The 17,555-nt window shown below is 38.7% G+C and overlaps 1 protein-coding gene across 2 annotated transcripts; it reads left to right on the forward strand.

The window, feature by feature from the left end:
• The first annotated feature begins 1,923 nt into the window (after positions 1–1,923).
• On the forward strand, positions 1,924–14,703 carry LOC5568629 (lipase member H). Of its 2 annotated transcripts, XM_021847093.1 has the most exons (4): positions 1,924–2,443; positions 2,498–2,734; positions 3,694–3,957; positions 14,311–14,703. In XM_021847093.1, exons 1-4 carry the CDS (start codon positions 2,440–2,442, stop codon positions 14,523–14,525), a joined length of 720 nt encoding a protein of 239 aa, XP_021702785.1. In that variant the 5' UTR covers positions 1,924–2,439; the 3' UTR covers positions 14,526–14,703. The 2 variants fall into 2 exon arrangements, with proteins under 2 accessions (XP_021702785.1, XP_001652444.1); XM_001652394.2 differs by having other exon boundaries at positions 1,926–2,734.
• Positions 14,704–17,555: the final 2,852 nt, after the last annotated feature.

Below are 17,555 nucleotides of genomic sequence, written 5' to 3' on the forward strand. Positions count from 1 at the left end.
TTATATAAAAACAATACTAAACAAGCTAAAATTTGCAATTCTATCGGAACACACAACAGCTAACAGTTAGACTTTGCAAAGAAATTAAAATTTTCACAAATATCAGCTAATTTATGCCTATAAGATGCATTTGAAGTCACTGTTGGCCTTAAGTGTTCGGAATATGAGTCAAAACGGTATACCTTTTGAAAAACGATTGAATTTGATAACCTTGTGTCTTGCATTTGTTTGACTCTCGAAATAACCATTTTGGGTCCCCAAGATGCCTCACATTTGCGACCAAGTGGCCAATTTGTATCTAAACATATTTGTCAAACCATGGGAACGTATTACAGTAAATTATTATGTTTAATCTCTACTGTTAGAGGATTGAAACGATTTAGTGTCCAACAAATCTAAAGCCGGTTCTTCAGGGCATTAAGCCCGAGTGGTGAGGGTTTTAGTATTTATGCTTTCACTGAGGCCTATACTGCCCATAAACGTATAATTGTCCCATGTGAATAGGAATCCAAGCAAACATGGGACTGACATGTGTTTATGGGCAGTGTAGCGGTTATGATTCGTAACTCCAGGGAAAAAAAATCATGTGTGAGTTTCTATCACCGGGTGGACGTAAATATCACAATTATATCTCGAATCGCACAAATTTTGATCTCATATTTCAATATGATTTCGGAAGGATGTTGAAAAGTTTGATTTATCTCTCAGCGAAAGCTTGACATCTGAGAATATGCAAACTAGCTCAGAATCAGTTCTTTCAAATGTACAAAACACTTTCATCCGCAAAATGGCGTGCCAGAAAAGTGTTACGGCTGACCAACCTCACCCAGACCTAAGCTGGTGCATCTCAAGTTTAACAAGATATTGTTCAATACTTCTCCATACTAATTTTTGATATTATTTTCGATCTTTTATCTCTTATTTCCAACAATCCAATTGCTGATGATTATCGTCAGTTATTCACTTTAAAACAACAAATTATCATTTTGTTCAGATTTTTCCACCTGTTCGGGTCTCTACAACCGGTACTGTACATAAATTTATAATAAAATTATTTCTTTAAAAAACTGTTTCCGAAATTCCTCAATAATTTTGAAATGATAAGGGGTAATCCACAAATTATATCACGCTCCGAAAAAGGGGACGAGGTCAGAAAAAGCGTGACAAGCCTTACACAATTTTCAAAGGGCCCATAGAAAAAAAGGTTGACAAGATGTGGATGAGATTAAGAAAAAATAAAATTTAGCGTGACTTTATTTGGGTAACAATACTAAGTCCGGGAGTTTCTCTCTGGATTCTTTTGATATATTGTGAGATCCTTCCAACATATTTTTCTAAACGATTCAGAAATTGTTCCAATCTATCATAATCCTAGATTTTGTTTCGTGAAACTGTGATTTCACTAAATATGTACCTGCAAAAATTTTACCAATTATTAATAAGTTACGTTTTTTGGTACCCCCTAAAGGCTGACACCCTATCGGAGTCAAACTAGTCAACCGCAAGGTAAGGCACTTGAGGAGAATTAAACTCGGCGGGTGGAAGAGGATGAACCCATGAAGTAGAATCAACGACCTTAAGAATATCAACCCCATCATCAAGGCAATGTGATCCTTGATTAATTAGGGAACTGTGTCAGCTGTGGCATTCTAGTAGTATTGAATTTATTAGATATCAAATTTATCTACTTCAAAGCTAACCAGTACAATGTGACAATATCACACTTTCGGTTCAAAAGTACTTACGGTAGCCGCTAAGCTTTTATTCCATTTTCAAACGATGACTCCCACAGTGCTCTCCAAGAACCGCCACCATGTTCTCTCCGTATACAATTATAAAAACAAAGTTTGCTATTTCGACTTGCCACAAACCGCAAGCTATCGCCCCAGCCGGCTTTTTAGTGCTTTAGTTTCCGCACTAGCAGTGAATAAAACGAGTGAAGCGAGTATGATCGTAGAGTTAGCTTTATTCGCTTTTGCTGTAGCCTATAGTAAAGGTTGAACCCACTGGCTACGATCTCAAAAGCTCGTCCGGTTCGTTAGAATTTTTCACTCACGCGTGCTACCTCGACAAAGTCAGATGCAATATCTAGAGGTAGGAACTGTTTTTCTTTCGCATCCGTTCATAGCTGAGAACACATCCACCGGACGACGCTAACGCGAGTTCGAAATCAGACGCGGGCGTGTCGATATTTCAGTTGGAAAACGCGCGCCAAACAGTGAGAAAGGATTTTTTGTGATCTCCGATCAAATGATGTGAATATCTGAAATTATTAGTTGAGAGATAAGAAAATTGAATGGATGGGATTAAAAGTGTGGAGTGCGTTAAGCTGCATATATTGGCCGTGAAATTTAAACGGAAGCTTGTGAAAGTGCATACAATGGAAGATTCGATCGCAATGAATAATCGATATGTGTGAAGTGAAATTGCTGAGTGACAATGAGTAAAGTTCCGTTAAAATTGATTTCGTTCGCAAGCTCATTGATATTCATCGTAGCACACGCACGGGAGTTTACCATTGGACCCTGTCAGCTTCAGTATTATGAACCCTGCAATTCGGACGCTATCGAGTTCTACCTGTTCACCAGTGATAGCCCAAATGACGCTCCGCTCCTGTTGGATAACATTGATCCCAAAGTTCCAAGCCGTATAAATCTCACCTATAGGAATAAGTTGATAGTGCACGGTTACAACGGTCATATAGATTTCAATGCCACTAAGATAATTCGCAACGGTTGGTTTATCGATGGAAAAGTACCCACCACGCACACGGGGGCAGATCGCTGTTTTAGACAGCCTAAATGTCTAGTACTCTGGGAATGCATCCTAGAGGTTTGGTATCTTCGACAAAGTATCATGGAATAACTGGTCGGCGTTAAGTCAGAGGGGACCAAGTACAAAACTTGGAAAAATAGATTATTCCGTCATTAGTTGCAAAATTATGTTAGCTTCATTTCACTTCGATCAAATTTGATGGATGTTGTAAACTGTAAGAGAAATTAAAAAAAAATACTTTGGACAATCAATAAAAATCGATGCAAGTAGTAAACATCAATACATATCTTGAGGCAAAATTTCATTAAAATAGAAAATGTCCATTTTTAATTAAAAAAAAATCTTTTTTTTTTCAGTGTAGGCCACAAATGAGATTTTTTTCAGTATTTTTGTTCAACAATTTAGACAATTATCTACAAGTCATCCATACAACACTTTTTTGAAGGAGGTTCCATTTTCTGATTACATTATTATGAAAAAAATAGTAAAGAGTTTGGCCTTTTTCAAATGAAAGTCCTGATAAATTTATGAAAAACAAAGTATGGTGTCGTTCATTAACCACGTGGTCATTTTTTGTCTGGCCAATAACCACGATCCAAAGAAACTTTAGAATTTATATATGGACAAAAGACCACGAGGAGGGAGGGGGGTGTCTGAAAATCCGAAAAAATAACCACGTAGTTAATGAGCAACCCCTATGCAAAGTGGTTTACTTAGTCAAGGTCTACACATCCACATAATTTCATTGAAATCTTAGATGGTGCAGCCAGCCCGGAATATGATTTGGCACGAAATGGGTCAATTGTCGTGAATACCAAACCTCTAAAATGCATATCCCAAGTTTAAGCAGTCCAAAAGCAGCATGAGCCCCAGTGTGACACTCGCAAATCAACCAACGAGTTCTATCCTACATTGCAGCCTACCTGAAGCAACCTCGCACCAACGTTTTCGTCGTAGATTGGGGAAAACTCTCCAGGCTACCTTGCTACCCAACTGCGGCGTTCAACACCAAACAAGCCGGCGAATGCACGGCAACGTTCCTTATTGGTCTCAAGGCCAACCATCCGGAGTTCAGCTGCCGGGATCTGCACTCGATCGGCTTCAGCCTAGGCGCACATGTGCTCAGCTTCACCAGCAACGCACTGGAGAAGTCCATCGGCTCGAAATTCAGGCGGATTACAGGTTCTGTTAGACGTTCGGAGACTAGGTTTACGACCCAGTGGTTCTCAATCGTATTACTGCTTGTAAACTATTACAAGCAATAAGGGTTGAGATTGTATTAGGTTAATTGTATTACAGTTTTTACTCGGCTTGAGGCAACATTGAAATATTTGCATATTTTTACTTTCATAAATTCAAAGCTAATAGAACTTTAAAATCACTTTATTTCACTTAATATTGTAAAAGAGAAAATATGCAATAAAATAAATCAATTAGTTTTCACACCCAGCTTTAAAAAAAAAGCTGAAAAGGGAACTATACCGTGCAACCTCGTCAATTCGAACGGTACCTCATTCACTATTTTATTTTCATTTTGCGTTCCGTTTCACAATGTTTTATTATGCTCTGCTACGTTTCATGACTTAATGACGTTTTAACCATTTTAAAATTTGAACTATGTACATATTGGAGGGGTTCAGATTAAAAACTTTTCAGCTTAAAAACAATCAAACCAAAGGAGGTACCTGGTACTTGAAAACTAATTTTCAGCTTGAGTTACGTGAAATCTCAAGTAGGGTAGAAGTACCAATTATAGCTTTAGAGGGAACAAAAGGAGATTTTTCTTATTGTTCCACTAGAATATAACGGCTAATATTCACAGAAATGATAAACCTATTTGTTTTTTGATGGTAACTAAACCTTGATAAGAACTGCACTTATTGCACGAATAGCTCTTCTTAGCAGTTTGCTAAAGGACACCCGTTACGAAATGTATGTTTTCATCCGGTAAAACTGCTTCAACCGATAAATGTATGCTGCTTAGTGAGAACAAATGTACAAATTTAACTGGTGAGCAACTAAATCTACTATTTTAAGTTGGAAATCGTGTTATTTCCATTATGTCGATAACTGGTACAAAGAGTGTATGAGAGCCCAATTATGGCAATACTCTGGAGGCGGTTTGTTGAAATAGAAGAAAAAAAGCTATTATACGGTTGACTTCCACGACGGGACGGTTCGGCAAGGCATTATTTTCATGTTTTGTACTCAATTACTAAGATTTTTCAATCACACGTTCGAAACGTTCGCAAGCAATAGTCACTTGAGAGACCTTTCAAGACAACTTTGAACAAACGTTCAGTTTTGTCGTCATAAGTAAAAAATTTGTGCTTCTTCTCTTCAAGATGTTTGAGAAGAAGTTCGTGGTCTTTAAGAGTTTCCGGCAAAACGCGACAGTCTCCTTTCTTTGCGATTTGGAAGGAGACCTTGATTCCCCTAATGGAGTTCAAGATCTCCTGCCTAAATCCCGCAAATTCGGAACAACTGACCGCGATAGGCGGCACTCTTTGCTTCCTCACGTGAATCAAAGAGCCTGGGCTAGAGGCTGCTTCGATTTGGTGTTCGGAAAATTTGTCTAGAGCATCGAACTGATTGCTCATTTCAATACAATTATTCATTTCACCCTTGGAAGAAAGTTCGCATTCCAGAGAAACGTCCTTTCTTCCATTCTTGCCACGTTTAGTGACAGTTTTAAATCCCACTTTTTTGGAAGGAAGTTGTGAATTCAGAGATTCACCCTTCCTTTTGATAGTTGTTGCAACCATGTTTAGTGAATAAGAAGACGTGACCTTCCAGAGGTTTTTTCCCAAGACAGTGTCCAAGAAGGATTACCACCGCTAGCTTTCGCCAACGGGTCCAACGAAAAATCGAAGGCACGGGTCCAAACAAGGATCGTAAAGGGATCAATAGTAGAAAAATAGTACTGAAAAGTACTGTTTTAGTAGCACTGAAAAGTACTGTTTTGAATTTTAGCACTGAAAAGTACTGTTTTTGTAGCACTGAAAAGTACTGTTTTATTGCTTTAGGTAGTTTTTAAGAAAACTTCCAAGAGTAGAGAGAATTCGTGTACGCACAGCACGAAGGTACGATGCACACTGTTTTGCTCATCTGATTCAATAAACTACGATTATCATTATTATTTTACAAATGCACAAAGTCACATGTTACAAAATCATTTTCATATGTTTTACAACAATTGATGCGCTGTCTTCCAGCATTTAAGCACGGATTAGGTAGCATGGTCTCATGGCGTTCTTGATAAACCGGTCTTTGAGCGCCCCTAAGTATGGGTACTTGGGATACTAGTCATTTGCAATTAAAAATTATTTTTAACATACTAGGACGGCTACTGTATAAAATTTTTGTCGGAATCCACAAAATATATCATATTGACACTTAAAAATAAAGCGAGCATTCGCTGGTTGGATAGCGTCAGTCTCACGCATATGGAGAGCAAATCTTCAGGAAACGCAAAGATGCATCCGAATTTGTTCTACACGGAGAATTTTTTTAACCTAAGTTTATTTTCCTAAAATTAGGTATATCGATTATACCTTCAACCCAAAGCCTCTCGGTAGTCTCTTTCTCTCACACGAATATTGCCAAAAATAGAAAGAGCTGTATCTACCCAATGGAAGTACTTTGGCCCAATAAGCCAAATTTGGGTAAATGCAACTTTTTTATGTTTGGGTTGAAAGAACTCTATTTTGTAATTTGGGTATATGTTTCTAATGGAATTTAAGTCAAACTACCTAGAACTTGGGAAATTATCCAACATTAAGAAGTTGGGCTCAACTGCAGAATTGCGTTGAAACAACCCAAAATTGAGTTGAATTCCGTCTCCGTGTACCAGTGTCTGCATATTTCAATATACAGTCAATAACGCCGACCCTCAGTAGGATTCGTCATCGTTGATTTCTTCTTTGTATGAATGCTTTTTTGAAAATACATGCACGAATCTGGTAGAGCGTGCATTCAGTTTTTCAATTACTTTTTCTACACTGATTCTCATTCACCTACTGACATTCGGTGGCAGCAAATTCAATTTCGCTTGTGAAAAAATTCATTTCCATAAAAATAGCCAACAAGAACATCCGGAAATTTCAAAAGTTCTATTTTTCATTGAAAGACAATCCATGATTCATCAACTGGAGGCATAACATTGCCGTTTTCTTACACCAGTAATATAAAATTCATTTGTAATTGCTTCGTTGTGTCGTGTCGATCGCGTAGTTCCTCTGTTTATTGCATATTACCGACGAAATCGTTTGTGCTTAAACAATTATTTTACTGTGATTGCTTTCATAGACAAATTATACTCGTTATCAACGTGAAAGATATCATCATCTCTTAAGAATATTGAAATAAATACGAATTTCTCATCACTGGAACAATGGAGTGCGCCAAATGTCTGTCCTCTATCGATACGAGATCGGAATCGTTCGTCGTGTGTGAAGGTGAATGCACACGGAGACGGAATTCATCTCAATTGGGTTGTTTCAACGCAATTCCGTAGTTGAGCCCAATAACTCAATTTTGGCTAAATTTCCAAGGTCCCCACTAGGTAGTTTGGCTTTAATTCCATTAGAAAAATATACTCAATTTTGGGTTGATTTAACGCAAAATTGAGTTCTTTCGACCCAAACATAAGAAAAGTTGCATTTACCCAAATTTGGCTTATTGGGCCAAAGTACCCCCATTGGGTAGATGCAGCTCTCTCTATTTTTAACAACATTCGTGTGGGAGAAAAAGAAAACTTAGAGATTTTGGGTTGAAACTATAATCGATATACTTAATTTTTGGTAAAGTAAACTCAAAAATTAGGTAAAAATATTTCTCCGTGCAGTAGGAGCTACCATATCCATTGTGTTGAATTACTGGAGTCGTACATGGAAAGCTTGGCTGACAATAACATTATGTGGATGTGCGATTGCTGTTTAACTCATTTCTGCAAAAAAAGATCTGCTGTGGATACATCTCTTGTTAATTCCTCTGCAAATTTGGCATCTGAGTTGGATAACATCAAAGCGCAAATTCATGATATCGTGAACACACTGTCAAGCATATCAACGAAATCATTGCCGGACGAAACAGTTAAACCATCTACACAACTGTTGGATGGTTCAAGGACATCCTGCGCAGCAGATCCTAGTTTTGAAGCAAGCGATTGTGTTGTGGAATCATGCTCGACGTCAAAACGTAACTTTTTGCTGTTCTTGACCAACATACACAGTTCCGTTACCGAAACAGAGATTGATTGTATGGTTCGCCGATCAGTTGAAATTGAGAAAGAAGAAGAAGTCGACATTCTGAAATTGGTGCCCAGATGAAAAAAAAAGATAGTTTGCTTGATTACGCATCCTTCAAGGTAGTTCTGAATATGAAATGGAAGAAAGTTGCTATGAATCCTGAGACATGGCCCTCAGATATTAAATTCAGAGAATGAGTATGAGTGGAAAAACATGGAGCCCAAATAGATAAGACATTAAACGACCTTTCAAAGCTTGAGTTGTAATCGACATGAATTGTTTTGTATTTTGACCTGGTAACGTTACATTGTGTACTTTTACGTTGATGGTTCTCTATTTTGTATCGTTGATTTTATAATCAGTTTGTGTATTGTTGAAGATGTGAATTGTTTTAATTAAGAGATATTTAGACATTAAGTAACAATCTGTACAGTGTTTATACTGAAGATGGTGTTAATAAATAAAAATATTCAATTTTCAATTTCAGTGCCTCTAGATGGAAGTGAATTTTTAAATGACACCAACAGTGGGTGAAACTGAATGTTCGCGTGTGTTGCACCCACTCTCTTTCTCGTCACATTCGCTCTCATAGTCAGATTGGCATCGTGCTAGCGGAGTTTGATTTTGTTCAATTTCGCACTAATCGGGTATCATTCGGCTGAATTTTTACGACACTTACCTTAGATGCCTAAATGTCACACTTCAAGCCTGAAGTAAAAAAGCTTTCTCAATCAAACAAAAGAAATCTTTTTAGATTAGAATTATAAATTTAAAAAAAAATCTAAATTAAGGTGAAGATGAACCGAAGCCAAGCATCAAATTTTCTCGACCACTAATCTGGAGATTCGAATATTCATTAAAGCTGAAAATTTGATCGATTTGTAACCCAGAACAAGTGATCAATCAAAACTTGGTCGTCAGCTTAAACGAATGTTTGCTTCTACAGACTGACGTTCTTGAAAATTTAAAGGTTGACTTCGAATTATCTTCACCATAATGAAAGATTGGCTGTCATTAATCTTACTTCAGGATTTTTATAGGAATTATATGGTAAATATGAGTTCGTAAAAAGTCTAGATATCAAAAGGAATGTTGATGAAGAACAGGTGCTCCACACAACATTTTTATTTCAAAAAGTGCTCCGCGAGCCAAAAAGGCCGAAACCCCCTGTATAGTACATTAAAATAGGACTAGACTGTAACTAAGTAACAAAAATATGAAAATTGTTCTTTAGAGTTCTTAGTAACAGTAAGCAAGAACTTCTTCTTCTTGGCATAACGTCCTCACTGGGACAGAGCCTGCTTCTCAGCTTAGTGTTTTCATGAGCACTTCCACAGTTATTAACTGAGAGCTTTCTTTGCCATTTTCACATTCGTATATCGTGTGGCAGGTACGATGATACTCTATGCCCAGGGAAGTCAAAGAAATTTCCAATACGAAAAGATCCTGGACCTACCGGGAATCGAACCCAGACACCTTCAGCATGGCTTTACTTTGTAGCCGCGGACTCTAACCACACGACTGAAGAAAGCCCCAACAAGAAATTGTAAGTCTTAAAAACTCTTGCTATTTTGAATGGAAACATTCGAATCCAATCAAATAAACGGATTTGGTTTGCGCTTCAGATAATCGAGCTCGACCAAGTTCAACATTGATCATGGACTCATTACCCCAACCGCAACCAGAGTGCCGTGCCTCGCAAATTGAGAAACATCAACCAGGCTCTAAATATATTCAAACCGGTGGCAGTGCACTCTTGCATGATGTTTACTCCTTACCAGCCTCCTTCTGGTTTGCCACCAGTTGCAGTTGAAATCTTGGAGCTAGCTCAATTCACGTATTACAAAATACTGTTTTTTTCAGCTAGGCAAAGCCGAATCAAATTCGCACTAATAGCAAAAACGCATAGGCTGCCGCTAGCAAATCGGTACTATTTCATTAAATTGATTGTGACAACGTCATTCCGGTCAAGAACCCAACCCATCGAGCAACCCAACATTGTCGGCAAAAGTGGAATTAAACGAACTTGGTCCATATCGAATGATGTTTTTGATCAAAAACTAGATGCAAGCTCGTAACATCCGACCTTTATGCAGTTATTCAAATTTCTGTACGTGAACCACTGTCAATGTTACTATTACTGCTGGCCGGACGTGTACCGTTCGGTCAACCAACTAGTTTATGAGATAATTGATTTACTAGCAAACATAAGGGCAACTTGTGCCTTACAAATTACTACGCACCTCCTTCGTTGACGAACCGTTTGGAAGCGTCATAAAAGTCGATGATCGATTAAACGTTAAGACGGTGTTGTTGTTCTTTACATTGACACCGTTTGGAACGACTTGTGAAAAATTTAGCTGACCAGTTCACCGGTGGTAATTTAAATATAATTTACAGCTGGTGCATTAAGAAGGGGTGAAAGCCAACCGGTGATTTATTTCATATGATGATGTGATGACGGGATTCTTAATCTTTAAACCCTATATCGTTGATGGACGACCACTACATATAGCGTTGACCTATCGAGGTGGAAACCCTTATTGAAAGGTTAGAAATTAATAAACAGCAAGCCATACTAGCGCAGATTCTACAATTGAATTTGTACTGTACAACGGGGTATTATCTAGGTAATTGTGATTGGACAAAAATGCTTTCGATGGCTCTACCCCATTTGATATAAAGCCTTTTAGAATAATAGCGTTTGGCATAGTGGTCACTTGTCAAAATAGCCATTTAGCATCACGGCCGATTGGCATAATTAAAAAAAACATTTCTTTGACATTTCAAGACATTTATCTATTGAAATTTTAGTGCTTTATAACAAGAAATGTTTGTCTAAGGTAAGTAAAGCTTACTGAAAAATGATACAAATAATTAAAGCAGTGGGCTATCCCTGCCCAAAACAAAATGCATAAAGTGCTCGTTGGAGACTGATTGATAAAAAACATTAACATAACACAATTTGATTAAATTTAAATAGGGTTAAACCTCATAAGCTACGGATTTCTTCCTAAAATGAGTTTTTCTTTTTCCAAACTCAAAAGAGTGAATCATAACTTCTATACCGAAGCTATCCGATGTGAAGGAACATCGATTTTGACGTTTCTATGATTCGCTACTCTAAACACTCAACAGCTTATGTTCGATAGAAGGTAAAACTTGATGATAGAAATGATAGAACGAGAAACTAACTAGGGAGACTTACGGCTTCGGCACCATTCGACTATTATCGGCAACCCAATTTCAAACGCCAAATACTTTGTATTTTTCTATCAAAACGCACCAATGAAAACATTCAGATGATTCTTTGTTCTGCTCGCTTCCCGCTGACGAGATTTCCTAGACTGAACAAATAATATCGCCAGAGATGTCATCAATTCAAATGAACACGGCTCAAAATGCGACTGATTTCGAGCTGCCGAAGAGATTTACCAGCAGTTCCTATGGAAAAGTTGGCGAAGAGATTGAGGCTGCAGACAATAGTCACACTAACAAGAGATGTTCGCAGCGTTGTAAAAACATTTCCAAAAGCATGTTACCAAGTCTGTCGGTGCGAATCGATAGAGTATTGAGCAACACATAAATGTACACGGGATTTGTCTGCTGATGGCCGTGAAAATTACAAAAAAAGCGGTATCGGTTTAGACTGCCGAGAATACGTAAGTTCCCCTATACAAAATACTCGAAATATTATTCTTCCGAATGTTAAGAATATCAAGAATATATTTTCCATCCGAAATTCAGCTAGGTTTTATGTTTTGAGTATTTATTTTCCATATTTCATCCATTTCTGATGTTAACCTTTGCGTCCCTGACCTATTTATACTACCATATTTTGGTGATCTTTTGGCTCCAATTTCCATAATTTTTATTCGATTTCTATAAAAATTTAGCTCAACACCACACAACTATTCAAGTTTCGTGACCTGAGGTGGGAACCTTGGTTGGACGGTCGGTTCTGGATTTATACGGATGTTTCTGGGGTCTGTGCGAAGGTCATTTGAGACATTTTAATTTTTATTTTGCACGGATTAAAAAAACTACAGTATTTGTAACTGATTCATAAACCATAAGTATATTCCAACTCTTTCAACTCATTTGAATCCATTATGATCAGTTCCGGGTTGCCTAGGACCCGATCTCGGGGCATCCGTTGGGGACCAAAATTTGATCAGCACAAACCATATCATGCAGCGCATCAATCTTCAAAATGTTACAACAGAAGCATAATATAGTGCATATTAAGTAATTGTATGCAACATAGGGCCATCTACAAGTACTTCCGAAATATATTAGAACCGATTCTGGAACCCTGGAAATTGACATCAATCTGATAGAAACAACAATAGAAACCTCAGCCAGCGCAGTTGCTGGCTAGTGTAGTGTGCTATTCCTATATCTAAAAAACAATGCGCTCTCGGGCTAGGCATTGGATATATATAGAAAGCGTTGTGTTTGGATGGGCATCTAATTCTTCCGAAAGAGGTGCACTTTGCGAAAGAGGACCACGTGATTATTGAGCTGAAATCGAATTCAGGTTAACTTCTGCGTTCATGAGTCCTCTCATGGCGTAGTGGTTAACGCGCCCCAACTAGAGATCGGGGAGTCGTGAGTTCGATTCTCACTGAGAAGACGTGTAACTTTTTCGCAAATCTTCACATCAATTTGTCCATCTAATCCAATTGCAAATTATATGTAATGTTTAGCTTTTCGGTAGTTGTTAAACTTCCACTCGGCTGGTTGGCCGTAAAACCACGATTCATAATTAAAACAAGTATCAATCTGATGTTTGCAAACCATATCATACGACACATAAATCTTCAATTTATTCACACATTCAGGTACAAACTACAGTTATCCGTTCAAAATAATTATGGAAATGTCTCAAATGACCATCGGAAAGACCCCATGAAAGATCCGTATAAATCCAGATCCGACCGTCCGATTTAGGTTCCCAATAGGTCACAAAACTTGAACATTGTTGTAAAAATAGGTCAGGGACGCAAAGGTTCATACCTTAAATTAAGTAATTGATGACATTCTCATAACTTTCCAATCCCTCCACCGGTGATTGCGAACTTTGACCCCACACTGTGCAAGCAAGTAGAGTTTTTAAAAAATGTCAAATATCAATCATTAAAAATTCTTATTGAACATTTTTACCATAAGTACTTAAAACACAATTTCATTAATAACTTCGTAATGATTTGATGAAATAAATTATGTTTAGATCTGTAATCAGTCGATCTAGTAGGGTGTCAAACCTATGCAGAGCTGTTATAGTTTATGACCACTGTGCCTTCTTTCAACGTACCCATTCAATGTTAAAATATTGTTGGTGCATTTTATCTAATTAAATTTGCAATAGTAGTCAAAGATCACGTCTATGATCTGAAAGGCATAGAATTAATCTTTATTATCTCACTGTTTTTATTCAACCTTGATTATCTGGCTTACTTAATCATGATTGCAGTCTCAATAAATTCACCGCCGCCGCCACCGATCTTAATAATTTATTACCACCAGTGGAGCACAAGCCCTTCCCACTTATCTTCCAATAAACAGTATCAAGAAGGCTCATAAAAAGTGTACTCAATCACCATTATCCTTGTTCGGAATTCTAGGCCCCTAATCTGAGAACGAATTTGCTCTCGAAATCACTACCGGTTGGATCCGTTTTTCGTGAACAACATAACTTCTGCCAAACAGAGAGGTTTCTGCTCACAAAAATGGCTCGATATCAAAGTCAAGTTCAAGTGGAACTACTTTAATGACACGCGTAATTATCAACCGAAGTACAACCGGAGCTACACCGGCAATGGCCAACAACCGCAGCTTTGCAGCAGCCATACATAGGGCCATAATAGGGTGGTTCAAAATTTGAGCTCGTTTGGACGAAAATTGAAACTGAACAAGCCCTTCAAAGTTTGTGTAAGAATTACTATGGAAAAAGGGCACTCAAATTTTACCAAGAATTGAATGAATGGTATTGAATCAAAACGATTTTGTGACTTACCCTAATAAACAGTGGAACGGTAGAAAAGTGCGGGTACCTATCTATCTACTAAAAACTTAGCATCATTACCGGCTCATATGGCTTCTCGTCATCTCCCCTGCCGGGTGGCTCATGAAGCTTACCGGTTTAAGTGTGAAACATTGTTTATGCCCATACGCACGGCATTCATTCTGTTTTTTTTCTTCTTTATAACTTATAAGTGCCACGCTCTCATCGCCTTTCGAATTCAATTGAAGAGGTCTCTAATAGAATGCGTTCTCGATTTAGGTCTCGATCCGGCCCTTCCCTTCTTCGCCACCGCTCGCCAGCAGTGGAAACTGGACCTCACCGATGCAGATTTTGTCGACGTTATTCACACGAATGCCGGCGTGTTCGGCAAGATTGAGACCTGTGGCCACGTGGACTTCTACATGAACGGCGGTCAGTCCCAGCCGATGTGCGAAAATGCGACGAGTAAGTATAGATGTTTAAGATGTGTTTAAGATGTGTTCCCATTTCTTGGGAAGATTGAAAAGTGCGTGCGTAAGTGGATCCCATTGCATTAACATACCGGTTTACATGGTTTGAGACCTAGAACCGTATAAGCACAGATAAACAGATATAACAATAAGAACAATTTGCGTTGATAATTACAATCAGAATTTGCAGACGACCATCTAGCTTAGATTAGAAAGATGAAAAACCGAATTTATTACTTTATCATCTATTTCTACTAGAGTTTGTATCCTTTGACAGATACGCGTATTTCGACTCGACGAGTCTAGTACACGACACTGAAGACGGCCTTAGAGTTGAGGTCGAAATACGCGTATCTGTCAAAGGATACAAAGTCTAGTGGAATTGAATGCTATAGTACTAAATTAGGTTTTTCATCAACTTATAGGTATTCCACTAAATAGCTCGAAGGTTTATTATAGCTTTGATTGTTGATATGTGTCTAAACAAAAATATACCACCCAGTTCAATCTGATGCAAAATGCTCCTTAGATAGTTTTTTTTTTTACCAATTCATTTATTTAAGGCTCTATCGCGTTTAACGCTTTACGGAGCCGAGATTCATTTTTGTACTTTTTTACAATTGTTTAACTTCTTAAGTACCAAGTTTAGTCCGGGTTGGAGCCAGGGTACTCGTGGCAACTCGAGGTTAGTGGTCACAAATATTTTTAGGAAGGGCTAGGTTGGGATTGGGTTACAGGGTTCTTTGCAGCTCATCCGGGTGGTATTTCATGGTTGCTCGTTTGTCGTATCATGGCGTATACCAACTTCATGTGGGTTTTCGATTGCCGGATGGCCAGGAACATCAATCCAACACAAATGGGACATAACACAGAGAGAAAAAAAAAAACTGGGGAAGAGAACACAAGAGAATTAAACTTTTATACAACACAAGCGAAGATAATCGTAAATCGACAACATGTAGACGAGATCGCGGGAGCCCAACACATCTCTAACTGAAACATAGGGTTGTCTACCTCGGGCCGCAAGGGTATCCATAAGTTGTGCTCTGGAGGCGTCCATATCCGGGCACTGCCAAACTACGTGATCGATGTCATCATAACCGGAACCACACCTATTACATATATTGCTCAGCGCGAGGTTGATCCTGTGCAAATGTGCGTCTAGCGAGTAATGGTTGGACATAAGTCTTGACATCACGCGAATGAAATCTCGACTTACATCCCAACCTTTCCACCACGCTCGCAAGGAAACTCTAGGGATTATGGAATGTAACCACCGTCCCAGTTGGTCATTTAGCCAGTCGCTTTGCCAACCGTGAAGAGAACTTTGACGTACTAAATGAAACAATTCATCGTGTGAAATTCTTCTATTATATATCTCACCTTCCTCAGCGCCCACCTTTGCGAGAGAGTCCGCCTTCTCATTGCCATAAATTAAGCAATGTGAGGGGACCCATACAAAGGTAATCTTATATGATCTTTCGACCAGTGCACACATCTGCTCTCTTATTTTTGTAAGAAAGTAAGATGCATGCTTTACAGGTTTCATCGATCGGAGTGCCTCAATAGAACTGAGACTATCCGAGAAGATGAAGAAGTGGTCTGCGGGCATGTTAGAGATCATCCCCAAAGCGAAGTTGATTGCTGCCAGCTCAGCAACATAAACCGTGCAAGGTTCCTGAAGTTTTCGGAAGGCGGAAGAGTTTTCATTGAAGACACCGAAGCCAGTGGATCCATTTATACGGGACCCGTCAGTGAAATATCTCCTGTAGGAATCGACATTCTGGTACTTTGCGTTAAAAATACGTGGGATAGTAACACATCGAAGTTGATCTGGAATTCCATGAATAGCTTGTTTCATGGACAGATCATATTCAACAGAGGAACTGTCATTGGTGAAGCGTACACGTGGAGGGTTATAACATGGAAGGCTAATATCAGATGACATGTAGTAGAGATAAACTCTCATGAATTTTGACTGAGTGTTCAGTTTGAGCAATTCTTCGAAGTTTTCGATGACGAGTGTGTTGCTCACTCCACACTTAATAAGTATTCTTAGCGAGAGCTCCCAGAATCGGTTTTGTAGCGGTAAAACCCCTGCCAGAACCTCTAGGCTCGCATTATGTGTCGAGTGCATACACCCTAAGGCGATACGCAAACAACGATATTGAATTCGTTCCAATTTAATCAAGTGGCAGTTTGCTGCTGAGAGAAAACAGAAAGAGCCATACTCTAGAACAGAGAGAATGGTTGTTTTATAGAGTTTTATGAGGTCTTCCGGGTGAGCACCCCACCATGTTCCGGTAATTGTTCGTAGAAAATTGATCCTTTGTTGGCATTTTTCCGTTAAATACCTAATATGAGTTCGCCAAGTGCCTTTTGAATCAAACCAGACCCCAAGGTATTTTGAAGTCAAAGACTGGTCGATGTCTGTTCCCAAAAGCTTAAGCTTTAGTTGGGCAGGATTCCGCTTCCTTGAAAATACGACCAGTTGAGTTTTTTGCGGAGCAAACTCGATCCCTAAATTTCTAGCCCAAGTGGATAGATTTTCAAGGGAATTTTGCAATGGTCTTTGCAAGATTTCCGCTCGTGGGCCCTTCATAGAAACCACAGCATCATCTGCAAGTTGTCTTAGCGTGCATGGTTCTTCCAAACAGTTGTCAATATCTTTAACATAAAAATTATAAAGCAAGGGACTTAGACATGAGCCTTGGGGAAGGCCCATATAGCTAATTCTGGAAGTTGTCAGTTGACCGAGAGTGAAGCTCATGTGTTTTTCTGACAACAGATTGTACAAGAAATTATTCAATATTCCAGGTAATCCACTATTGTGCAGGCTTTCTGACAATATTTCTATGGAAACTGAATCAAAAGCGCCCTTAATATCCAAGAAAACCGAAGCCAATTGCTCCTTGTCCGCAAAGGCTAGTTGAATATCTGATGAAAGCAACGCTAGACAATCGTTTGTTCCTTTGCCCTTGCGAAAGCCAAATTGTGTACTGGAAAGCATGTTGTTTGATTCGACCCAGTGATCAAGTCGGGATAGGATCATTT

Source organism: Aedes aegypti, chromosome 2 (genome assembly GCF_002204515.2).
Source record: "Aedes aegypti strain LVP_AGWG chromosome 2, AaegL5.0 Primary Assembly, whole genome shotgun sequence".
Lineage (NCBI taxonomy): Eukaryota > Metazoa > Arthropoda > Insecta > Diptera > Culicidae > Aedes > Aedes aegypti.